The following is a 19,648-nucleotide window of genomic DNA, read 5'->3' as shown; positions in this document are numbered from 1 at the left end:
TAATATTTTAGGGTTTTAAACTGCTGGTCAGACAAAACAACACATGTGTAGATGTCACTTTGGGCTCTGGGAAAACACACTTTACTTTTTTTTTTTTTCAGTTAATTGAGAAACTTCAGATTAATCAATAATGAGAATAATAATTAGTTGCAGCTCTAAAATATTTTTATTTAATTAAATAATTTGATGAAATAAATAATGTCCGTCTTGAATTTAAAAAAAAATCTTGAATGTATGAAATGAGATGGAACTGGAAAAATGTAAGAGTGAAATATGTTTCCATTTTTACAGCCACATTAGAAGATGGAATAAAGGATTAAATCAATGTTAAGATGAAGATTTGTTGCACTAAACTCTTAATTACCCAATTAAACAGACATTTGCATGGAAAGAGCCATGCATGGACAGTTGCGTCATACATACTTAACAACTGGATGCTAGATGGATGAACAAGGGCACAGTTACATCTTCGTAGCTTAAACTCAGGTATTGTGAATAAACACAGAGCGAGTGTGTCGACTCATAGCTTAGCCTCTCGTTCAGGCTGATCCCCACGTCTTGAATACTTTGTCACTTGTTTGTGGGAGGGAGGATGCCAGAGAAAAGTCCAGGCTAACCGCTGTCCAAATATGCAAACAAAAGAAGCTCCTGTTGCAGAAGAAAGGGATAAATAGTTTGGTGGTCATCTGTAGCCATCTCCTCTTTTTCCGTCTTTGCTCCTGTTTTATTATGCATTCAGCAAACTGTATGGCTTCACTGTGTGTGTGTGTGTGTGTGTGTGTGTGTGTGTGTGTGTGTGTGTGTGTGTGTGTGTGTGTGTGCGTGTTTTCAGTTTGAGACGCCAAGATCAAATAGGCTGCCTCAATGTCCCTTACTTAGGTCGGTTTAATTTGCACTCTTGCCTTGACATTTAGCATTCAGCCTACTTGGATTGTATGCTTGTGAGCCTGTATGCGTGTTTCAGTCCTGGGGGAGAGAGTGATGGTGGTCCGACAGCTCACAACTGAAGCTGTGAAGTGATGAGGGGGATGTCTATGTTATGTGTATTCATGTATACAGACATTTCGCAGTCCAGGGAGATGGTGGGGCAGCCCTCACACCTCTGGCTGTTCAGCAGTGAAGAGTTGGGGGTGTGTCTGTGTGTATTTTCAGTTCATAGCATCGCCCTCACATCTCTGGCTGCTCCGCATTAACCGGCTGGGTCCGGGGCTCAGGCGACTCGTAGCGCTGATGGAAATTTCTTTTCCTCATCTTCTCTGGAGCTTTTCTCCACAAAACGATCTCCTGAACACAGAGGCAGAGTAATTAATAAATGAAAACTTCAATCCCAATTCAAACTATTAGAGAAATAGATGCTTGCAAAAGTAGAGAAACAACGTAATAGAAAAACAAGAACTAAAAGAATGCAGGAATGTATACGTGCACTTGAATAGTCTTAAGGAAAATTCTCCTGGAGGCTAAAGAGACAAGTCGGACGAGAAGCCCCTCACTGCAAGCTGGAAGTCGGGGCAGGGCTCCACATGAAGTGCCACCCACCACCCAAAACATTTATACATTGTCTATCAGCAATGAAAAATGTCAGTGTAATAGTGCAATTGTATCTACCTTATACATTTGACATACTTTAACAGTTGTCTTGCAGAGTTTATCCCTTCAGTAAGGCCTGTCAATAATAACTTGGTTCTCCTTAGCCAAAAGATTTGTAGAAGAAAAGGTCGCCCCCATTACATTAGTCTTGTAATGTACACACTATGCTCAGAAAGTAGGTTACTATGATACTATTACTATTATTATACATGTTGCTTTTATTTTGAAGGTAAATTTTACTCCTGGCGCAGTGATCATGGCCTTTATTTTGAAGGCAAATTTGACTTTGACTGACAGGTATTTTTCCTGCCATTGGATCAGATAGGTCAGATGCAATGCAGACAAATATAATTTCACAAACACATTCTGCTGCCTGTCACCTAGAGCGATCTATTGCGGTGATCTAAAGCATGCAGAATATCTTCTCTTGCTCTAATCCACAGCTAAGAATATATATAAATCCAATGAGAGGAAACTGTACCGTTTTTCTACACCGGTGTCAATATATTACAGCTGTTTTGGTACAAACAAAATAAGCTTGTATGGTTGTTTGTGTCAAATAGAAGATCTGTGTAAAAAATGTAGACATGGACGTAGACATGGATAAAACAGTTACAGATAAGTGTGTTACCTGTTGCTTAAAGTATCTTCTGTCCTCTTCATCCACCAGCACCAGATTAAGGAAGTAGCGTACAGAGAACTTCTTGTTGACATCTCTCATTGTGGCTGTCAAGTCATATCCTGTAAGGAAACAGAAGATGTGATATGCTGTCACTCAGAATGTTTTCATAAGAGGGGTGTTAACAGAGAAACTGGCACCCTGATGATATGAGGTCACACTATGTCAACTGGTGAGGATCAGCACTCAACATATTACCAGTTCACAGTTCATTGTCTAGTTTATACTGTATATAAGTTGTAACTGCAAGAGAGGAGAGGACTCACCTGCCAGGAAAAGTCTGATGGGGATTGATTCTCCTTTAACTGGAGCTCCATCCATGATCTCATACTTTGCAACCGTCTCTGTCTCTGTGGTCGTACTGGGACCTGAAAAGGAGGACAATTACATTAAGCCAGTAGGATAGAATACAGTAAAGTGGAGCAGAGCTAACAGAAGTTTCTGTGCTCTTATTGGGACCTAATCAGTTTACAGAAGAGTAAACCAACTGCAGCATTTTACCCCTAGAGACAAAGTACAAAGTTAGCACAGAGTCCTGCTGCTGGTCCCTTTATACTTACCATCCATGTGTTTCATTTTACACGTGACTACACTGGATTCTTACCTATGCCTGTTATCTCCTTCTTGATGAGCTGCAGCTCCATGTGTTGGATCTTAATCCTGACCAGCAGGAAGTAGATCTTCCCAACAATCACGTCCTTAAGGTGGTATCTAACAACGAGACACATCAAGAGAAGCTGCTCAAACTGACTAAAGGGCAGGTCTTATTTGGATTTGGAGCAAGACTTCAACAGAAACCTGATCTTACTTGGATTTGTTGTATTCAAACTCAATGTGCAGACAGTCTTCTATGCCGACCTCCATCTTGATCGAGTTGTTGACATCTGGATAGGTGGCTAACTGGTGGACAATCAGCTCATATTCCTTCACTAAGTCTGACAAACGACGAACTATTGTCACCCTGAGGAAATACCTGCAAGAACACACAGACAACACAAGCTTTAAGAGTCGGGCCAAAACAATGCAGAACATGCCGTCATCCAAAGACAACTCCCCACTGTGTCTGTGACAACGATATTAAATTTGCAGGGGGAAAGAAAGACAGAAAATGAAGTGGGAGAGACTTGTAAGTCTTTTCTTTCTCCTTCTTTTAGTTGCAGCCCTCTATTATTAATAACAAATCTTAGAAACATCCTGAAAATTGCACTGACTTGTCAGAATATGATAAAAACATATTCTAGGTGGTTTGAGTTAGGTATGTACACACGTGAAGGAGAAAGAAAAGTACATACCTAACTCAAACAATGCAGAATGTGTTTTTAATCATATTTTGAATTGTCAGTGCAATTTTCATGTTTTGTTCATTCGAATTTAATTAGTTTATTGGGCTGTTTCTCAGACATGTTATTAATAACAGAGGGCTGCTTCTAAAAAATTACTTTTATTATGTCTTAATAAACATTTTGATTAACTGATCGATCACAAAAGACATTTTCAGAAGTCAAAATCTTAATTTGACACTTGATAAATAACTAAAATTATCAAATGCATTGCCCGTGAAATTATGAACAATTTCAGCACTACTGAGACCAGTGCCAGCAATATATTTGATACTGTCCCTCTCCATTGTGGTAACAGTGCAAGATGAGCGAGAGAAAAGCTGCCCTGCAGACTGTTGGGTGCCATAAGATTGAACCTGAATACTAGATGCGGAAGTTCCCTGTCCATTAAAAACATCAAGTGGGAAAATAACACGTGTGTATAAATACAACCTATGAGATTAATACGATAACAGAACCTGAAATTTGCCTTGCATTAAACTTGGTAATAAATATACCTTAGCCTGACATTGGCTCCAGTATACGACTCATAGGGCTTCTCCACCTGCATGAACTCAAAGTCGTAGCTCCTGTTCTGGGTGAGTTCTCCAGGCAGAGCCAACTCTTTCACCAAGTCCACGAACTCGTGGGTGTTGCTCTTATCAGAGAACAGCTCTGAAACACAGCAGAGTGGATTTAGTGCAGTTGGTAGTCTGCATGGTGTATAATTCAAGACAGTTTAAAACACACCATGAAAAGTTTTATACATTTCATGCTCTTTCAACACACTGCTCTCGTTACCCTCCTCTCACTGCAAATACAGTTGGAGGAGAGTTTAGCTCCACTATGGCAGGCTGCACATGACGACCACATGCTCTGTTAAACCTTTTAGCCACATGAGAAAGCCAACAGCCTACTGTTGACAAGTAGTTTTCCAGCTATAAAGCCTAATGCACTGAATTTAGCATTTCAAAATTTAATGGCGCTAGTTGCAGAAAATGTTGAGGTTTTAAGTGTTAAACAGAATATATCCATTAGCACCATCCTACCAACATCAGAGCTAGCAAAAGACAGCAAAACAGAATGATAACAGAGAGTGATAAATGCTCCACTTTAATCATGCTCACCTATCTGTCCAACAAACTCAATGCGGATACCCTGATGCTCCAGTCGCTTTCCTCCCTGCTTCACATTCAGATTCACCTGGAGAGGAAACATTTGATGAGATCATGTATCATATGAACCAAAAAGCATGTTGTCACAATGATAGTTTGACAGGGAACAACTAGAATATCCTCTCTTTATAGTACACAAAGAATATCCCTGACAAGAGCTTTCCCTTGTTATTACATAGCTGCTGGTACTACATTTACATACAAGTACAGGTCCAAAAAGGTTGAGCCAATCAAGCAAATATCTCACGGTAAAGTAATATTGGGTAGACTCCAATATTACTTAATAAAGCAGATATATCTGCTGATACATTCGTGGATCCTAAACATAGATATTTTACTTCCTCCCAAAGGCAGAGCAAATCTTGCACACACATCAAAAGAACCTTAATTTCCCACAGGGCTCAGTTGAAGAGAGGATCCCAAAATAGAACGGGGTATGGCTGGGAAGTCCAGTATCTGCTGACAGTTAACTAATAAATAAAATGACAGCATATTTAAAATCATTCTTCATGTGTGTGTAAGAGCCCCTTACTGAATACTGAGGAGCTCTGCAACCCACTTTATAAATAATGTAAACTCAGTTTACCTTGCCAGACACAGACTCTCCGTCGTAGAACAGGTAGTGTTTCTCCACTTTCCCATCTTCTGTCTTCAACTCGGCCGTCTTTCTGTTTTCTGCATCGTTCAGCAGTACATCTATTTCACACACCGGCCCAAACAAACCTCCTAGGAAACTCTGAAAAACACAAAGTTCATCATAGATAAATAGATAACAGTGTATTGCACACAGAAACACACAGACTATTCAACATGTGCTGATATCAGGCAAATTCAGAGACAACTTTGATAAATTTGACCAGTTCAAAAAGTTGTCTGAATAATAAGTTGATTAAGCCTTTATTCACAGTAAATTAGGATGTACTGTGCACTGAAAGCCCCTTGCTATATTAACCCTGAAGAGCACAAACTGCTAATTCTCTAAATCTTTTTTATAATCTTCAAGGTTCATAAAGTTGACCCTTTCTGGAAATGCTGTCAGTGTCAAGTCAAAAGAGGTCTAGAACAACTGACAACTTAACAAAACAAAACAAAAAAATGGTACGTGGCTATCTTGATCTTAGAGACTGAAACACAATGTCAGGCAGTTGACAGTGTGACAGAACAGAGGCTGCTGTCTACTTTACAGGGGTATTTGTTAACACACATCTCCATGGACTATGCAGCTGTCATCAATAATCACAAACAAGATAGCATCTACAGTAGCTGTGTATAAGTGTGTGCTCTGGACACAATCACAGTCTGAAGTTGACACCATGTAAATCCTCCACAGCTACTCCCTCTCCATACTCCGGTACACCGATAACATCTGTTATTTCCACACCAGCTAACTCAATCACTTTCCACCAGCTGCACAGTCACATTATTTTCCTCTGAGCTGGCACAAAGTCACAAACACATGCTTCGGCAGGCAGGAGCAGCAAATCTGGAGGAATCAGCCCAATCACCAAGATGTCAGGAGAGACCAATCACTGTCTGGACATAGGAGACTCCCAGCAGAAACCCCGAAACCAACACAATGAGCTGCACAGGAGCAAACAACATGGTAAACACAGCAACAGTACATCAAAGTCAGTGGGTATCAACTTGCAATTGTGTTCTTAACTAACTGAATCAATCGCCCGAAGCTTCTCCAACTAGCATATCATTTAAATATAAAAAAATGTACGTTGTTAATGTGAGTCAACATGCATGTGACATACGGTACAACTTCACATTACCGTTATCTTGCAAAGCGCTGACCAGCAATGTTAGCTAACATTAACATTTGTCTTAGCCCCGTTGCAGCTCCAGTTAACGAAAGCATAATCAAACTAACATTACTCCAATTATTGACCAACACTATTAGTTGCTATCATCATTAACCAGAGCTGCTGGGCCGAAAGCATCACCGAGACAGCAGAGACGGCCTCGTACTAATGCTAATGCGACCAACCCAGCTAGCCTTCCTGTCAGGTTTAAATGTTAAATAGCGACTGTCAAGTGAAACCGAGGGTCCGTGTTAATGCTGGTTTTTGATGAATGAATACTACAGTTCATTTCAGCGTAGTCCGAGCAGCTGATGCTTGTTTTTACACTCACCATCTCGGCCGTGTAGACAGTTGAAGCTAACAGCTAGCCTCGCTCCGTGTAGCTAGTCTGTCTGAACCAGGAGGTAGTATCAAGGCTCAGCGTCATGTGACCCGGGTCATGTGTGTGTGGGCGGGGGACAGGGGGCTGAAATGGGACGCAGGCACTGAGGTTGAATTTTTACCTGAAGACACCAGGCACACTACTGACATTACAATAACCAGAAAAATATGATGTGAGTTTGTTATTAAAGTTGCTGGCTGATCCAGAAACAAACCCAGGATTCATTTTGGGAGCAGATATCAAATTACACACAATTAGTCAGTTTCTATTCTGTATTTATACTGTTATGACCCTTACTTCATTCTAGTGAGAACTACAGCATCCTTATAACAATAGCCACTTTAATTAGAGCCTGACCGACACTGACATTTTTGAAGCTGATACTAACTTACTTATCAATATTTGAGAAGAAAAAGATATGTTGGCTGATAATCTTTAAATTAAATGCATAACATAAACATTTCTGATAGGGATCCATTCAATTTGGTTATTAAAAAATTGAGACCAAAATATGTACTGATCTAATTTACAGTTGAAGCTGAAGCTTACCAGTGCTCTCTGGTGGACAAACTAATGACGACTCTGCTGCTAAATGTCCTCAGACATATCATTGGCAATTTCTTGATGCAATATAGGGCTATGTGTGATAAGCTAATATTGGAATAATATTGACCTGACAATTTCTCTGTCTTCTATCGGACTTTCAGTAGTGGCTCATCATTTGGTCATGCTGTTCAAAAAACCCTCATTGTATTGGCTTTGTGCTGCTGTTGTCCTAAAAGTTGTAATGTCATATTCATCTTTTTTATCAGTAATAACACAATGTACACACCAAAACATATACACATTATCTAAACTGTCTTTTTTCTAGGAAATGACACACCTATAAAGCATCCAAAGATAATATCAAATGTCCCCAGCAAGTATGAAAGGCTGGAGCAGGAGAGAATAAACTCATCAAAACCCTGTTCATCCAAACCTGAGATTTACAAACTACCCAACAGACTGAGGAGCTATAACACAACAGATAACAGAACAGTTTGGATAAAATATACTAAAAACCCAATTGAATACTGTTGTTATAAATCCTTTATTGATATAAGTATTTCAAATGCAACTTAGACAACGCAGAGCATGTTGAAATGCATGTGCACAATACATTTTGAATATGTTCCAGCTCACAGTGGTTAACATTGTGTGAATCCATTCCTGAGGGGTTTGGGTATGCAAGACTCTCTTGTTCGACCTTGCAGACCAGAAGTTCCCAAAATAGGTTGCATAACCTTCCTGGGTAAGTGTAAAGTGTCACAACATTTGAGACAAAGGGATCAAATAATATAAATAAGTCTTTTTTTGTGTGTGTCTTAAAGGAACACAGGCCTCATAGCTCCAAAAAAAATAAAAAATGGCTGGAACTACAGCTGCACAGAGTGAGCAATGCTTGGACAGAGGCGTCATCTTATTGCACTGGTATTACAATTATTTGAAAGCATATTTCAAATTCATAGTAAAAAGCATATTCCAACTTACACATCTTTTCCACAAGAAAGCACACATACAGGTCACTGCCAACTTAAACTAAATCGAAGTGTGTATATGTCTCATTTATGCAGACCATTCTTTTAGTTTGGCAGCTACTTTTTCATCGTTAGCAGTTGCTCTTTTGCCACTGAAGAGAATAATTCCCACCAATAACACTGAGAATACAAAATATATATTTGGCCTTTGTCAATCTCTGAGCTACCAAGGTTTTCCATGGTGATGCAATATTTGTTTTACTATTTGAATAAACAGGGTGGAAATAAAATAGATGCTAGCCTTGGGGTGTGTGTGTGTGTGTTTATGTGATAGTAGTCTACAGCTGCAGAAGGTGGTCATCTCTCAGCTCCTGCTCTGCTGGTTTTGCCTCACTAATCAGAGATCTGCTAGGAAACAACCGCCTCATGGCCCTTGTATCCCCACCTACAAGCAGAAAAACAAGGACAGATCAGACTACATGGAACAGAAAAAGCAAGTGCCTGCAAAACTATTGAATCCATGCAAATCAAGACCTTTTCCACAAAAATTACCTTTGTTTATCTCCATGTCTTTCTCTGTCCAGGACTCACCGGAGCCTGCCTCAGAGGCCCAATCCGCCATGAATGTACCTTCAGCTGCAGAGCCTTCATAAACTCCAGAACCGTCCTCTGGCAGGTCAGCCACAGGTGACTCCCCCTCTTCACTCATCATCGGTGTTTCCTCCTCTTCAATCTCCTCCTCCTCTTCCTCCTCCGTCAGTGGACTCTCCTCCTCCACAGGCTCTGCCTCTCTGGAAACAGAATGAGAGACTGATATTGAAAAATGTTGAAAGAGATTGGCGGGTTGTTTGTCTGTCATATGGTTTTTCCACAAAAGCAGTTCAATAAACTACTTATAAACTCCTAAAAGTACATTTACTCCTTCTCCTTCATTTTAAACCCAGATTCTATGACTATGCATATATTTTTCATTTCAAAAGTTTAACTTTTTGATGCAAGATGTCTCCTACTTCACTGTACAGTCCATTTCTCAGTGTCCTGGAGGTTTCACGTTTCCACATCACACTTGTGTAAGTTCCTCATACGTACATGTCTTAAACTTAAGATTTAAGGTGAGCACAGAGAAACTTTCTCCCTTCAGCAGATTCATTTGAAAACAGTCTTCTCTCAACTCAAAAATATATCATATATGATTGTAAAAGACATTTAAATCCGATAAAAAAATCTGTAGGTTAATAGAAATAATGCTTGGTTACAGCCCTACGGCGCATAACTCATTTGGCACAGTAGCAACAACCAAAACACCCTTTTGAGTGAAGGGGGGCTTTGAGGGTGCCGGGTTTGGGTGTTGCTTTGTTATGTTTTTTCTATTCATGTTGAAGCTGTTACTATAAAAAAGGACAGAGGCATATCTACTGTTTAAACTTTTGTTTTAACCTTCAAACAATTATCTGGAGAAGGTTGAGGTGTTAAGAGACAGCAGCTAATGAATACCAGGCATCAGTTAGGCAGATGATGTCACTTGTTTTGCCTGATTAGACGCCTAAGGACTGTGTGGGCGGGTTCAGACTGTGCTTGATTGACATCTGTCTGGCCCTCCTATTAGCTTTTCGTTCCACCTTTAGCATTTTTATTGGTTCATGAAGTTTGGTGACCTCAAGTATCTCCAACAAAGCTGTGTGTACGGGGCCTTTAAACAACCCCTTAACCTGCTGATTGTTTTAAAGTAAAACCCTTTTTGGAGTCACTCTACTCTCTTACCTTCTAAATATGTATCTCCTGGTTTTTAAGACATTAAAGACAGCATTAACTTAACCTGACTTGAGCTGACTCAGTCGTTAATCATATTCTGCTTTGTAGAGACTTTCTTTCCAGGGTTGTTGAAGTAAATCAATCAAAGTAAGACAGTTTCCAATTGAATTACTAGGTTACTGTATCCCTTTTACACTCTGGTACTTCTCAAACATGAGTACCAGACTAATGTGGCACATACACAGATACAAAACAATAGACCAGAAGCAGCAGCCCATCAGGCGTCACAGCCCACTTCCTCTCAACACTTCCCTCTGGCTTCCTGTTCAAGGCAAACAGCAAAAGGGGGAGGGCTGCTGCTGAGGGCCTGGTGTTTCTAAGCAAGCTGAAATGATGGAGGAGGCCAGATAAAACTCAGACTAACAACACAGACATTCCATAGGAATAATCCTCATTTTCAAAGCTTTCCACTTTCATTCACTCTGTCTCCAACCATCGTTTCCACTTGCTACCAATTCTGTCATCTTTACTCCTCACCTCTCTTTTTCTTTGTGTCTCTGCTTTGTAATCCCACATCATTTATAGAATTGTTTATAGAAGCTTTACAACAACCTTGTCTAATTCTCAGTTGGACCGATTTCATTGATCAGACCAGGTAAAATCATTTGACGGTAGTGGCTCAGTGGAGTAGCATACAGTAAACCATGTGCTTTGTCTCATTGATGGTAAAGCAAATATCTCTGTCATCCACCTTTTCTAAGCTTCTTTGTTCATATCAGACACAAAAAATATGCTACAGTGATATGAAGCAGTGTTTTTCTGTGGTACCCAGTGTTTTTTATATATATATGGAAGTTTACATTATTTATGTGCAGAGTACAGCTGATTAAACCCATTCAAAACACTGTGTGATTTTAACTAAATTGTAGATGGGCCGCAGCTGGATAAAATATGATTTGTGGTATTCATTTTTGAAAAGTTTCCCTTTTTTAAAAATATAAGGTCATTAACTGATAGGATCAATGTCAGTTAAGAGGAACCCTAAAAGAGGAAACTGAGGGCTAAGACCAAGACTGTGATACAAACTTTCTCAGCAGTCACACATATTAAAACATAACTTTTTTTTCACACGTACCATGTGTGATATACACACAAACACACACACACATACAATTATTTACTGGCTCATTAATTCCAGATCACAGTTTTGAAGTTCAAGTTAAACTAAATGGAACAATCTGGACAGAGGATGTTTCCCTTTTTACAGTAATTTCAATTTCACTTTTGAATGAAGCTCTCGCACTAAATGGGGCTCACTGACTTGCTTTAATGCTCAAAACAACTGCTGAACCCTCCCTTTGGGATTTAAGTCCGAAATTATTAATCAAAAAGAATTACTTAGAAAAGTGTTCATTCACTTTTCATTTTCTATTCAAGGGCACAAAGCAGTTTAGCCTAACCTAGCGTGCACAGGGCAGAACTCAGGGAAGATGACTGGACAGATATCTCCCCAACAAGTGGATGAATCTGGTCATATTAAAACCACTGATGCCATCATTACATATCTCTCTTAATAGACTGTTTCAACAAGATGCCCTGGACCAACTACACTCCCACTGTGTAGGAGTCTGTAGTACACAAAGCTCAAGTATGCTTCCAGAAAGCACTTGAAGCTAAGCAGTTTCTTCACCACAAACACACACACACACACACACACACACACACACACACACACACACACACAGATGAATAGATGCAATAGGTTTTTTTGTTTTTGACATATACCACCTCTAATTTCCCCATTTTTCCTTCTGTTCACTTTCTCATGACATGCATATACCATCCAAAATTCTACCTTAAAATATTCCTAAATTCAAATGATCTGTATAAAATGATCTTTCAGTGCAACAAAACATTCATTTTCATCCATTTCAAACTATGGACAAGTGAAACAAAAGAAGCTATAGATCAACATCTACTGCTTTAAAATATGGATACGCTGTGACAATATGAAATAGACCGTGAACTCCTAAAGTCGTTCTTATTCCAGCTCTAACCTCCCTGCCCTCAATCTGACAGTCCCTCTGTCTTTCTTTATCCTTCCACGTTGTCTTCTATTTTGGCTTTTCTTGGCCACCTACCTCACACTTATACACACACACACACACACACACACACAACACATGAATACACACAGAGATACACACAGACAGAGGTTGTGTTGCTGGAGTTGCGTTAACCAAGGTAACAGATCCAATGCAGCATCAACACTTCTATACTTAAAGTCTGCATTTATCTAACAACAGTATATTATATTATCACAGAGATGGACCTTTTGTTTTTCCAGCCTCATTTTAACAATGAAGTGAACTCACTGCTACCAAGACACTCTCACCTTACTCTGAGCAACACACACACACACACACACACACACATAACCCATGCATACTTACAGATACTGTGCAGTTGAAGCAGGCAGTTTGGCTGGTAGGTCTGGACTCCATGCCATTTCTGGACTTTGTTGAGTCAGACAGTTTGCCTGGTTGCCCTCAGGGTTACATCTCACAAACTTATACACAGCAGTCCTAGGTGCTCCTACAGACAGAAAGAGGGTCATTGATGTCATTATGTTTCTTTTTACATGCAACTATTTACTTCAGCAAGAGTCTTCTTGGGCAACATCTGGTTGTTCATCTGGATCAGTTTAGTGTAACAATTAGGGTTTACTAGTTCCATGTTTGGGCTGTTTCAGGAGATTACAACATTATTGCGCAACAGGGTAAAGTGACGGCTGGCCTAACAGGCTTCAGAGCGGTTTATTGTCTTAAATAGTGTGTTAGAATAGGAAGTAACGGCATCACAGCTTATCCTCAACACATCGCTGCAAGTTCCTCATCTGATGCATTTTAATTCTAATTCTATGGTATAAAATCTTGTTTTAGCTGTTAGTCTTATTTAGCCAAATAGTGATTGGCAAAATCCAATCATTGATAAATAAAAGAAAAGACAAAAAAGAAACAGGCTGCTTTTTTCCCTCTCTTTTAAAGAAGATTACAACCTGCTTTAATGTATTCTTTGAGATTAACTATGACAAAACCTCATGAGCGGTTTACACATATAAACAACATATCCCTAAAATAATACTTTGGATATTGAAGGTTAATAAATACTTTGCAGTTTATAATACTACTATTTGATCTAAAACTATTAGTGCCAGACATAATTCAGCAAAAGCTTATCAAAGGATTGTTATTTTTTCATTCATTAGGGTTTCCCCATGCAGTCTCCTTCCTCTATTTTAAAAAATGACACTGTTCTACTCGTGTCATGGTGAGTGTCCAAAAAGCCCCCTCACATGTACAAAGTGTTCAACAAGCCACATCGAAATTCCACTCGGAAACTGAAACGCCTTTGCTCTTTCCGATTTCACATGAACTCGACCAGACAGGGGCTCCCACATGTTTGTCCCTCATGAACCTCAAAGTGTTGACCGCTCGCCATCACAGAATATTTTAGTTGTGTAAATTTAGACTTTAAAGTTGTGTTTTCTGAGGTCTACTGCACCTACTGCCAGTGGGGAGATACCTGACAGAGAAACCAGATGCTAACAAATGAGTCATAGTTACTTAAAGAAATCATTATGCTGAAACAGGAAGTCAAATACCAGTGAAGGGGAACAGTTCCTAATTCTGCTTGTCAATCAAAGACCCCACATGGCCCTCAGACCACAGCTTGGGTCACTCACTGCTCTGGTATTGAGAGCACTTACGCTGTCAGGGTGTGAAATGATTTTTGCTTGTTTCCACTTCTACCTGTCTTTTAAAAAAAAACGTCCACATGAAGTCTACTGCGACATACATCTGCGCAACAAGAGTCACAAAGTATTTTACAATAATAATAAACTGTCGACTTACCCTTTCCGTTATGTAAGGCGAGGCAGCAGATGACGAAGAACAGAATCAGTTTCATCCTCAGTCTTGTCTTTTCTTTTAACACAACACCAAGGAAATAATAAAGGCACTCCTTTCCAAAGTGAAGCTTCTCGGCGTAATGAAGAAGAAAGTGTCTCAGACAGTCAAACTCCCCCTGAAAGAGCTCAGCCCTCCGACTGCGTCATGGCTTCCTGAAGGCTTTCTGTGAAGAAAGTGACTGAACATCCTCCTCAGTGGAAACTTTTGCATTAGCTGCCTCAAAATATCAGATATCAGTGTTTGCGTAACTTGCACACTTGGACTGAGGAAATACCAGAAAGATAGCAGCCAAGATTCAATCTGTGTTTTCTGATAGTAACGGCCCGAGAGGAAGCGACAATTTGTCTTAATTGGCCGCGAGCTCGTTTTGTATCGAGATAAGAGGACGATGGTATCTTCGAGAGCTTCTGCTTTTACTTGAATTCAGTTCAGTTCAATTGAATTTGTTCGCCCTTCGTGTGTGTGTGTGTGTGTGTGTGTGTGTGTGAGATGGTTGTGTATCACTTCTTTACTACATCTTTTAGTTGTGGTTTCCCCCAGCTTAACTTTGCTTTCTTCTAGCTTCACAAGGCTAAACAGAAAAGAAGGGAGGTAGAGGCTTGACTGTGTGTGTGTGTGTGTGCGCGCGCGTGATATATTGTGCTTTTGTGTTACTGCACCTGTTTTTCATTGCGTGTATTTGTGTCTCCACATGTCCTGCAGCTGTATGTACACATTTGTCGATGGTTGAATGTAATCAAGTACATTTATTTAAGTTCTGTTCTTAATTACAGTTTTGGGGCACTAGTACTTTATTTGAATATTTGCATTTTCTACTAGCTTATATTACACTCTATTAAATTTCAGAGAGAAATATTGAACTTTTTACTCCCCGCCACTGTGTATTTATTAGTAGAAGATCGAAATACGTCCTTCACCACTTGTCTCATGTGTGCGTAAATCTGTGTGTTTTTCTTTCTGTGATGTCAGACTGGTAAACACAAGTTGAGACATTTCAAGCATCGACACCTGGTTAAGTCCTGGTGCCTCGGGCAGGTGAAGTGTATTATCAGATTATCACTGATGATGACGCAGACATTACTCAGGATGCTCCTGTTCTGTGAGGACGAGAAATACATGAGGAAAAAAACGTACGGCGTATGTAACTCATGTTGAATGCATGTGATGCAATGTGCATGTGATTATGAGGAAGCGTTGATGATGGTGGCTCAGGGTAGATGTTACGGTAGAGTAAGAAGAGTTCAGTGTGTTGTCACAGTTGTTTGTCACAGTTTCAAAGCGGGGAACAAACCATCAGAGATCAACCTTTGGGATGTTACTAATGAGCAGATATCTCTTTACTGTCCATTTCTATTAAGAAATTAATTCAGAAACAAAAGCTTGGACATTCAATATTTCTGAAGCGGGTGTTTTTGAAAAGAGAGCAATATATTAAAAACACAGACATTGATTGAATCAGTCTGAGACACATACATTCATCAGAAGATTCAAAGTGAGCACCAGAAAACATCTGCAAGGTTTCTTTTTTTAATTGGTCAAGTAAAACCCAGTTATCGTAAATGGTAAACAATATTCTCAATTAGCTTGTGGTCAGTTTAGTTTATTGGGAGAGTTAAGAGAGGTTAGGTTGTGTGATCACAATGAAAATGAGTAGACAACAAAACAGAAAAGGGACTACTAACTTTCAGGTCATTTTTTTTATAATTGACCATAATTTTAAAAAAGTATTAAAGGGTAGCTTTAACATCTCTTCAACCTCAGTATTTCTTTAAATTACCCGCTCAGTGGTGTCATCATTATAAAACAAATCTACTCTGTATGTATTATATATATTCTGCTTCTTTCAACCCTTCATTCAAAATATCCCTTTTATATTGAATGAAACATTGAAACCCATTTTTTTTTTTTAAAGCTGGACCATAACACAACACAATGTTATACTCGTCTTCTTGTATTTATTAACAACATACTGAAACATTTAGTCTAAACTAGATTTAAATGTGAAACAAGTTATGTTGATTTTAGCAGTTTGCCTCTACAGCATGCATTTGTATCGATGCCCCTGCTGAAGCCTGCAGGATCGAGTCCATGAACAGCTGAATTGTTGATGAGCGTTGGTTTCATCAGAGCTGTTTCTGAGCTTCTAATGATGGGAGGAACTAAACTGATAACTTACACACTATTTCTTTCCGTGTGTGTGTGTGTGTGTGTGTGTGTGTGTGTGGAATCAGAAAGAGCTGTTGATAGATCAGTCTGTGTAACAAACTGTGGTTTATGATGTTTGGATGGACTTTTTCTGGTTCAGTCTGACCCAGTGACCTGTTTGTGTACATGTTACTGTCAGCACTCAAATATTTGTTGAGTTCTTGTACAAAAGAGACAGAGGTGACTGATTACTGTATTCTTCGCTTTGACTGTGTTCTTCTTACTCCTCTTCTTCTTCATCTTCTTCTGTGTCTCTGTGCACTCGTGCCTATGTCTTGTCTGTGTCAGACAAGGAGAGAAGAAGACCCAGAGAGAGAGAGAACTGTGTGTTTCAGCTGACACATCGGTAAGATGCTGCAGGAAGTGGTAACATCAGTTGCTATCATTTTCCCTCAGGAAATGACACACTTGCCTGCCCAGCCTCGCCTCCACACACACACACACACACATACACACACAGATACTGTGAGTGACATGTTTATGAGGCACATATACCCATTTACACACATCACTGCACACACAGCATGTCTCCAGTCAAAGCTCCTCCTCTCTCTTCTACAATACTTAAGCAATTTATAACGCTACAATGCCTATGCAATACTAATATCTGATATATTATGTTTTATATATGTTTTCCTGCAGCAGCCAGTATGTTACTGCATCAATAAAAAGTCAGCTTTTATAGTCAACTTTGTTTCCATCCCCACCCCTTGTCATATTCTGTGGGATTCAAGTCTATTGTCTGAGTAACCAGAGTTTATGGCAGTAGAGGCGGCACTATTTTCACACTCGGTAAAGAAACACGGTAAACAACAGTTAACATATATGAAAATGAAACAGGATAATTTCACCAAACTGCAGCAGGCCAAAGTGACAATGAAAAAGACAGACTTGGACACAGTACATCTGGAGACAGTTGTGAGGGGGAAGCGGAGCAGTGACTGATAACCACAATAAGCTAATGTAATCAATTTTTCTTTGAAGAAACGCTGTAAATGTTAAACCAGATGTATTTGTGCAACTGTGCGTGGCCTGTGTTGTCTGTTCCTAAGAGTGTAACAACACTGACAAAGTGTGTTCCCAGCTAAACGAGGCATCACAGGCTCACCCCACTGCATGCATCTTTTGTTTCTAGTGTTGGGAATTGTGAAACAGTGAAGAGAAAAAATGTTCATCTACTGGAGCATTATCATACACACACACACACAACACACAATATAACACAGCATCAGAAACAATCACAAAAAGGGCCAAAATGAAAAGTTTAAATTCATACAATGAGGTGAGACGTTCAAGTTTTAAAGTCATTTAATTTCAAACTCACTTCATGTCTGTCTGTCTGTCATGTTCATGTCTTCACATCTTCTTCATAACTTGTATGATGTGAGTTGTGACCATGAACAGTAACTGCAGGTTGCCTGATTTTTCCGCAGGCACATCAGCAGTTATTCTTGACACTTGATAAAAACAAATCTTACATCTACAAAATGATGTATAATCTACAAAAACCTTCCAGGAGTTTTACATTCTGCTTTGATATACAAATATGAATATGAAAGTAATTAATTAAACTTGCTGTGAATCAGAATCTGTATTCTGTGTGTGCGTGGGTTTTCCAGTAAGCTCTCTTGGCCTCATTCACAGCACATTAGTTTCAAGCGTGTTGTGCTGAATCGGTATGTCAATACACGTTTTGACAAGCATCAGAAAAGTTATTGGGGACATAAATGAAAGCAGGAATTGCAGGTTTCCAAGCACTGAATTGTTTCCATTGCATGAAGAAGCCACAGATAACGTTGTACAACAAAATGCGATTTACGTCACAATCAGTATTTTGACTTGCCTGTGTGTGTGTGGGAAGAGGTTTGTTGGTGTTCATTCTTTGATTAAATTAATTTGTAAAACTAATGTCAAAACTCATGAACTTTTGTGACACATTTCTAATGTCTTCATGGAGAAACTACTGTAATAAAGGCTTAATGAGACAATTTTACCCATTTGACATATTAGACTAATAAACACATACAGATGGGTGCAGAAGGGTGACAAATTAAAGGCCAAAGTGTATGTATGGAAGCACCTGCATTAACTATGTTTTTCCAATCATTTGTTACGGCTTTTCCTTTGCAAGGTGAAAGATCTTGTTTAACCTTTGGACACTCATGCTTGGATGGCCAATGGTGATCAATCCTGTCACCATGATGTCGCCAGACCTGACCAAGTATCTGTCCGATAGATCAGAGACACTCCTGCAGGAGTACAGCTTCACCACAAAGCCATAATGGTCTCGGAGAGGAAGCAGCATGGAGTAGGGCAGAGTTGCATGACCTCATGGTTGGCTGGAAATCAGTCACGCGTCGGCTCACACATCTGACTTCTGTTGCAAATGCTTCCGCTCACAAAAACATGCAACTGAATTCACAGATATTCTCAATAAACTCTAATCCAGCAGTTCTGAAATCAGGGCCCTCCCATGGACAGCTATTGAGTTTCTTTGCTTCGGACGTTTTACTATTAATATGAGATGTCCCTTTATCTTTGCCAGCTGTAACACGTGTGTATACCGTTTTTAACTCAACTACACGATGTAACACTGTAGCAATATGAGACACAACTGTGGGAGACTAACAAAATAAAGACATAATAGAGATATACTGTAACTTTTATAGAACATCACATTGTCACATTCAGTTTAAGAGATAATTTGGTTTTAATAGACACCGTTTCAGACATTTCTCTGCAATAAGCAATTTAATAGACTGGGAAAAAAAGGTTCTTAAACTCAAACTCAAACCCCAAACCAAGACAATTTCTGCCTTTAACTCAGAGAACCACAGTCTTTAAATCAACTTGGTACTTTAGTTATATGGAGAGATACCAGAGAAAAGACTGAGGAACCATTTTACATCCAGCCTCTCATTGAAGGTAAAAAATACACATTGGTATTGTGATATAAGTGTGCATTACTTCATTAGTTTATTATCATTACATACAGCATCTACTGTACATATAACATCGACAATGTGATTCCTCCAAGACAGGAAGAAAATACACAGGTGAAGCTGGCATCATGCATCTCTCTGGTTCTGCCTGTTTTTTCTGGTCACTGCCTCATGGTGGGAATTGTTGGGTAAATAATATTATGAAGAGTAGCCTCTCTGCGATAACTTCTGTTATGATTTGGCGCTGGATAAATAAATTTGGATTATGATGTCGAATAAACCAGCACCAGTGTGGTCAAGTCCACTTAATG

General features: G+C 39.4%; 2 protein-coding genes across 2 annotated transcripts; both read right to left on the bottom strand.

The window, feature by feature from the left end:
• Positions 1 to 371: 371 nt before the first annotated feature.
• Positions 372 to 6,952, bottom strand: vps26a (VPS26, retromer complex component A). Its single transcript, XM_070902498.1, has 9 exons — positions 6,900 to 6,952; positions 5,347 to 5,496; positions 4,713 to 4,788; positions 4,104 to 4,260; positions 3,075 to 3,239; positions 2,871 to 2,977; positions 2,533 to 2,634; positions 2,219 to 2,328; positions 372 to 1,284 (listed from the first exon to the last, which is right to left on the bottom strand). Exons 1-9 carry the CDS (start codon positions 6,900 to 6,902, stop codon positions 1,168 to 1,170), a joined length of 987 nt encoding a protein of 328 aa, XP_070758599.1. The 5' UTR covers positions 6,903 to 6,952; the 3' UTR covers positions 372 to 1,167.
• A 1,069-nt stretch (positions 6,953 to 8,021) lies between these two features.
• On the bottom strand, positions 8,022 to 14,283 carry srgn (serglycin). Its single transcript, XM_070903476.1, has 4 exons — positions 14,134 to 14,283; positions 12,673 to 12,814; positions 9,020 to 9,258; positions 8,022 to 8,912 (listed from the first exon to the last, which is right to left on the bottom strand). Exons 1-4 carry the CDS (start codon positions 14,186 to 14,188, stop codon positions 8,806 to 8,808), a joined length of 543 nt encoding a protein of 180 aa, XP_070759577.1. The 5' UTR covers positions 14,189 to 14,283; the 3' UTR covers positions 8,022 to 8,805.
• Positions 14,284 to 19,648: the final 5,365 nt, after the last annotated feature.

Source organism: Enoplosus armatus, chromosome 1 (assembly GCF_043641665.1).
Source record: "Enoplosus armatus isolate fEnoArm2 chromosome 1, fEnoArm2.hap1, whole genome shotgun sequence".
NCBI lineage: Eukaryota > Metazoa > Chordata > Actinopteri > Centrarchiformes > Enoplosidae > Enoplosus > Enoplosus armatus.
The sequence above is the reverse complement of the archived record's forward strand: the minus strand, read 5'-3'. Positions and strand labels throughout refer to the sequence as shown.

What these genes read in the sequence shown, in the direction of transcription:
- vps26a (XM_070902498.1), bottom strand. An exon ending in GAGAGTCTGTGTCTGGCAAG is followed by an intron (nt 4,789 to 5,346) that starts GTAAACTGAGTT and finishes TTTCCTCTCCAG; the next exon opens with GTGAATCTGAATGTGAAGCA. An exon ending in TGAGTTTGTTGGACAGATAG is followed by an intron (nt 4,261 to 4,712) that starts GTGAGCATGATT and finishes GCTGTGTTTCAG; the next exon opens with AGCTGTTCTCTGATAAGAGC.
- srgn (XM_070903476.1), bottom strand. Translation starts at nt 14,188, where the DNA reads ATGAAACTGATTCTGTTCTTCGTCATCTGCTGCCTCGCCTTACATAAC. An exon ending in CGCCTTACATAACGGAAAGG is followed by an intron (nt 12,815 to 14,133) that starts GTAAGTCGACAG and finishes TTCTGTCTGTAG; the next exon opens with GAGCACCTAGGACTGCTGTG. An exon ending in AGACATGGAGATAAACAAAG is followed by an intron (nt 8,913 to 9,019) that starts GTAATTTTTGTG and finishes TTCTGCTTGTAG; the next exon opens with GTGGGGATACAAGGGCCATG.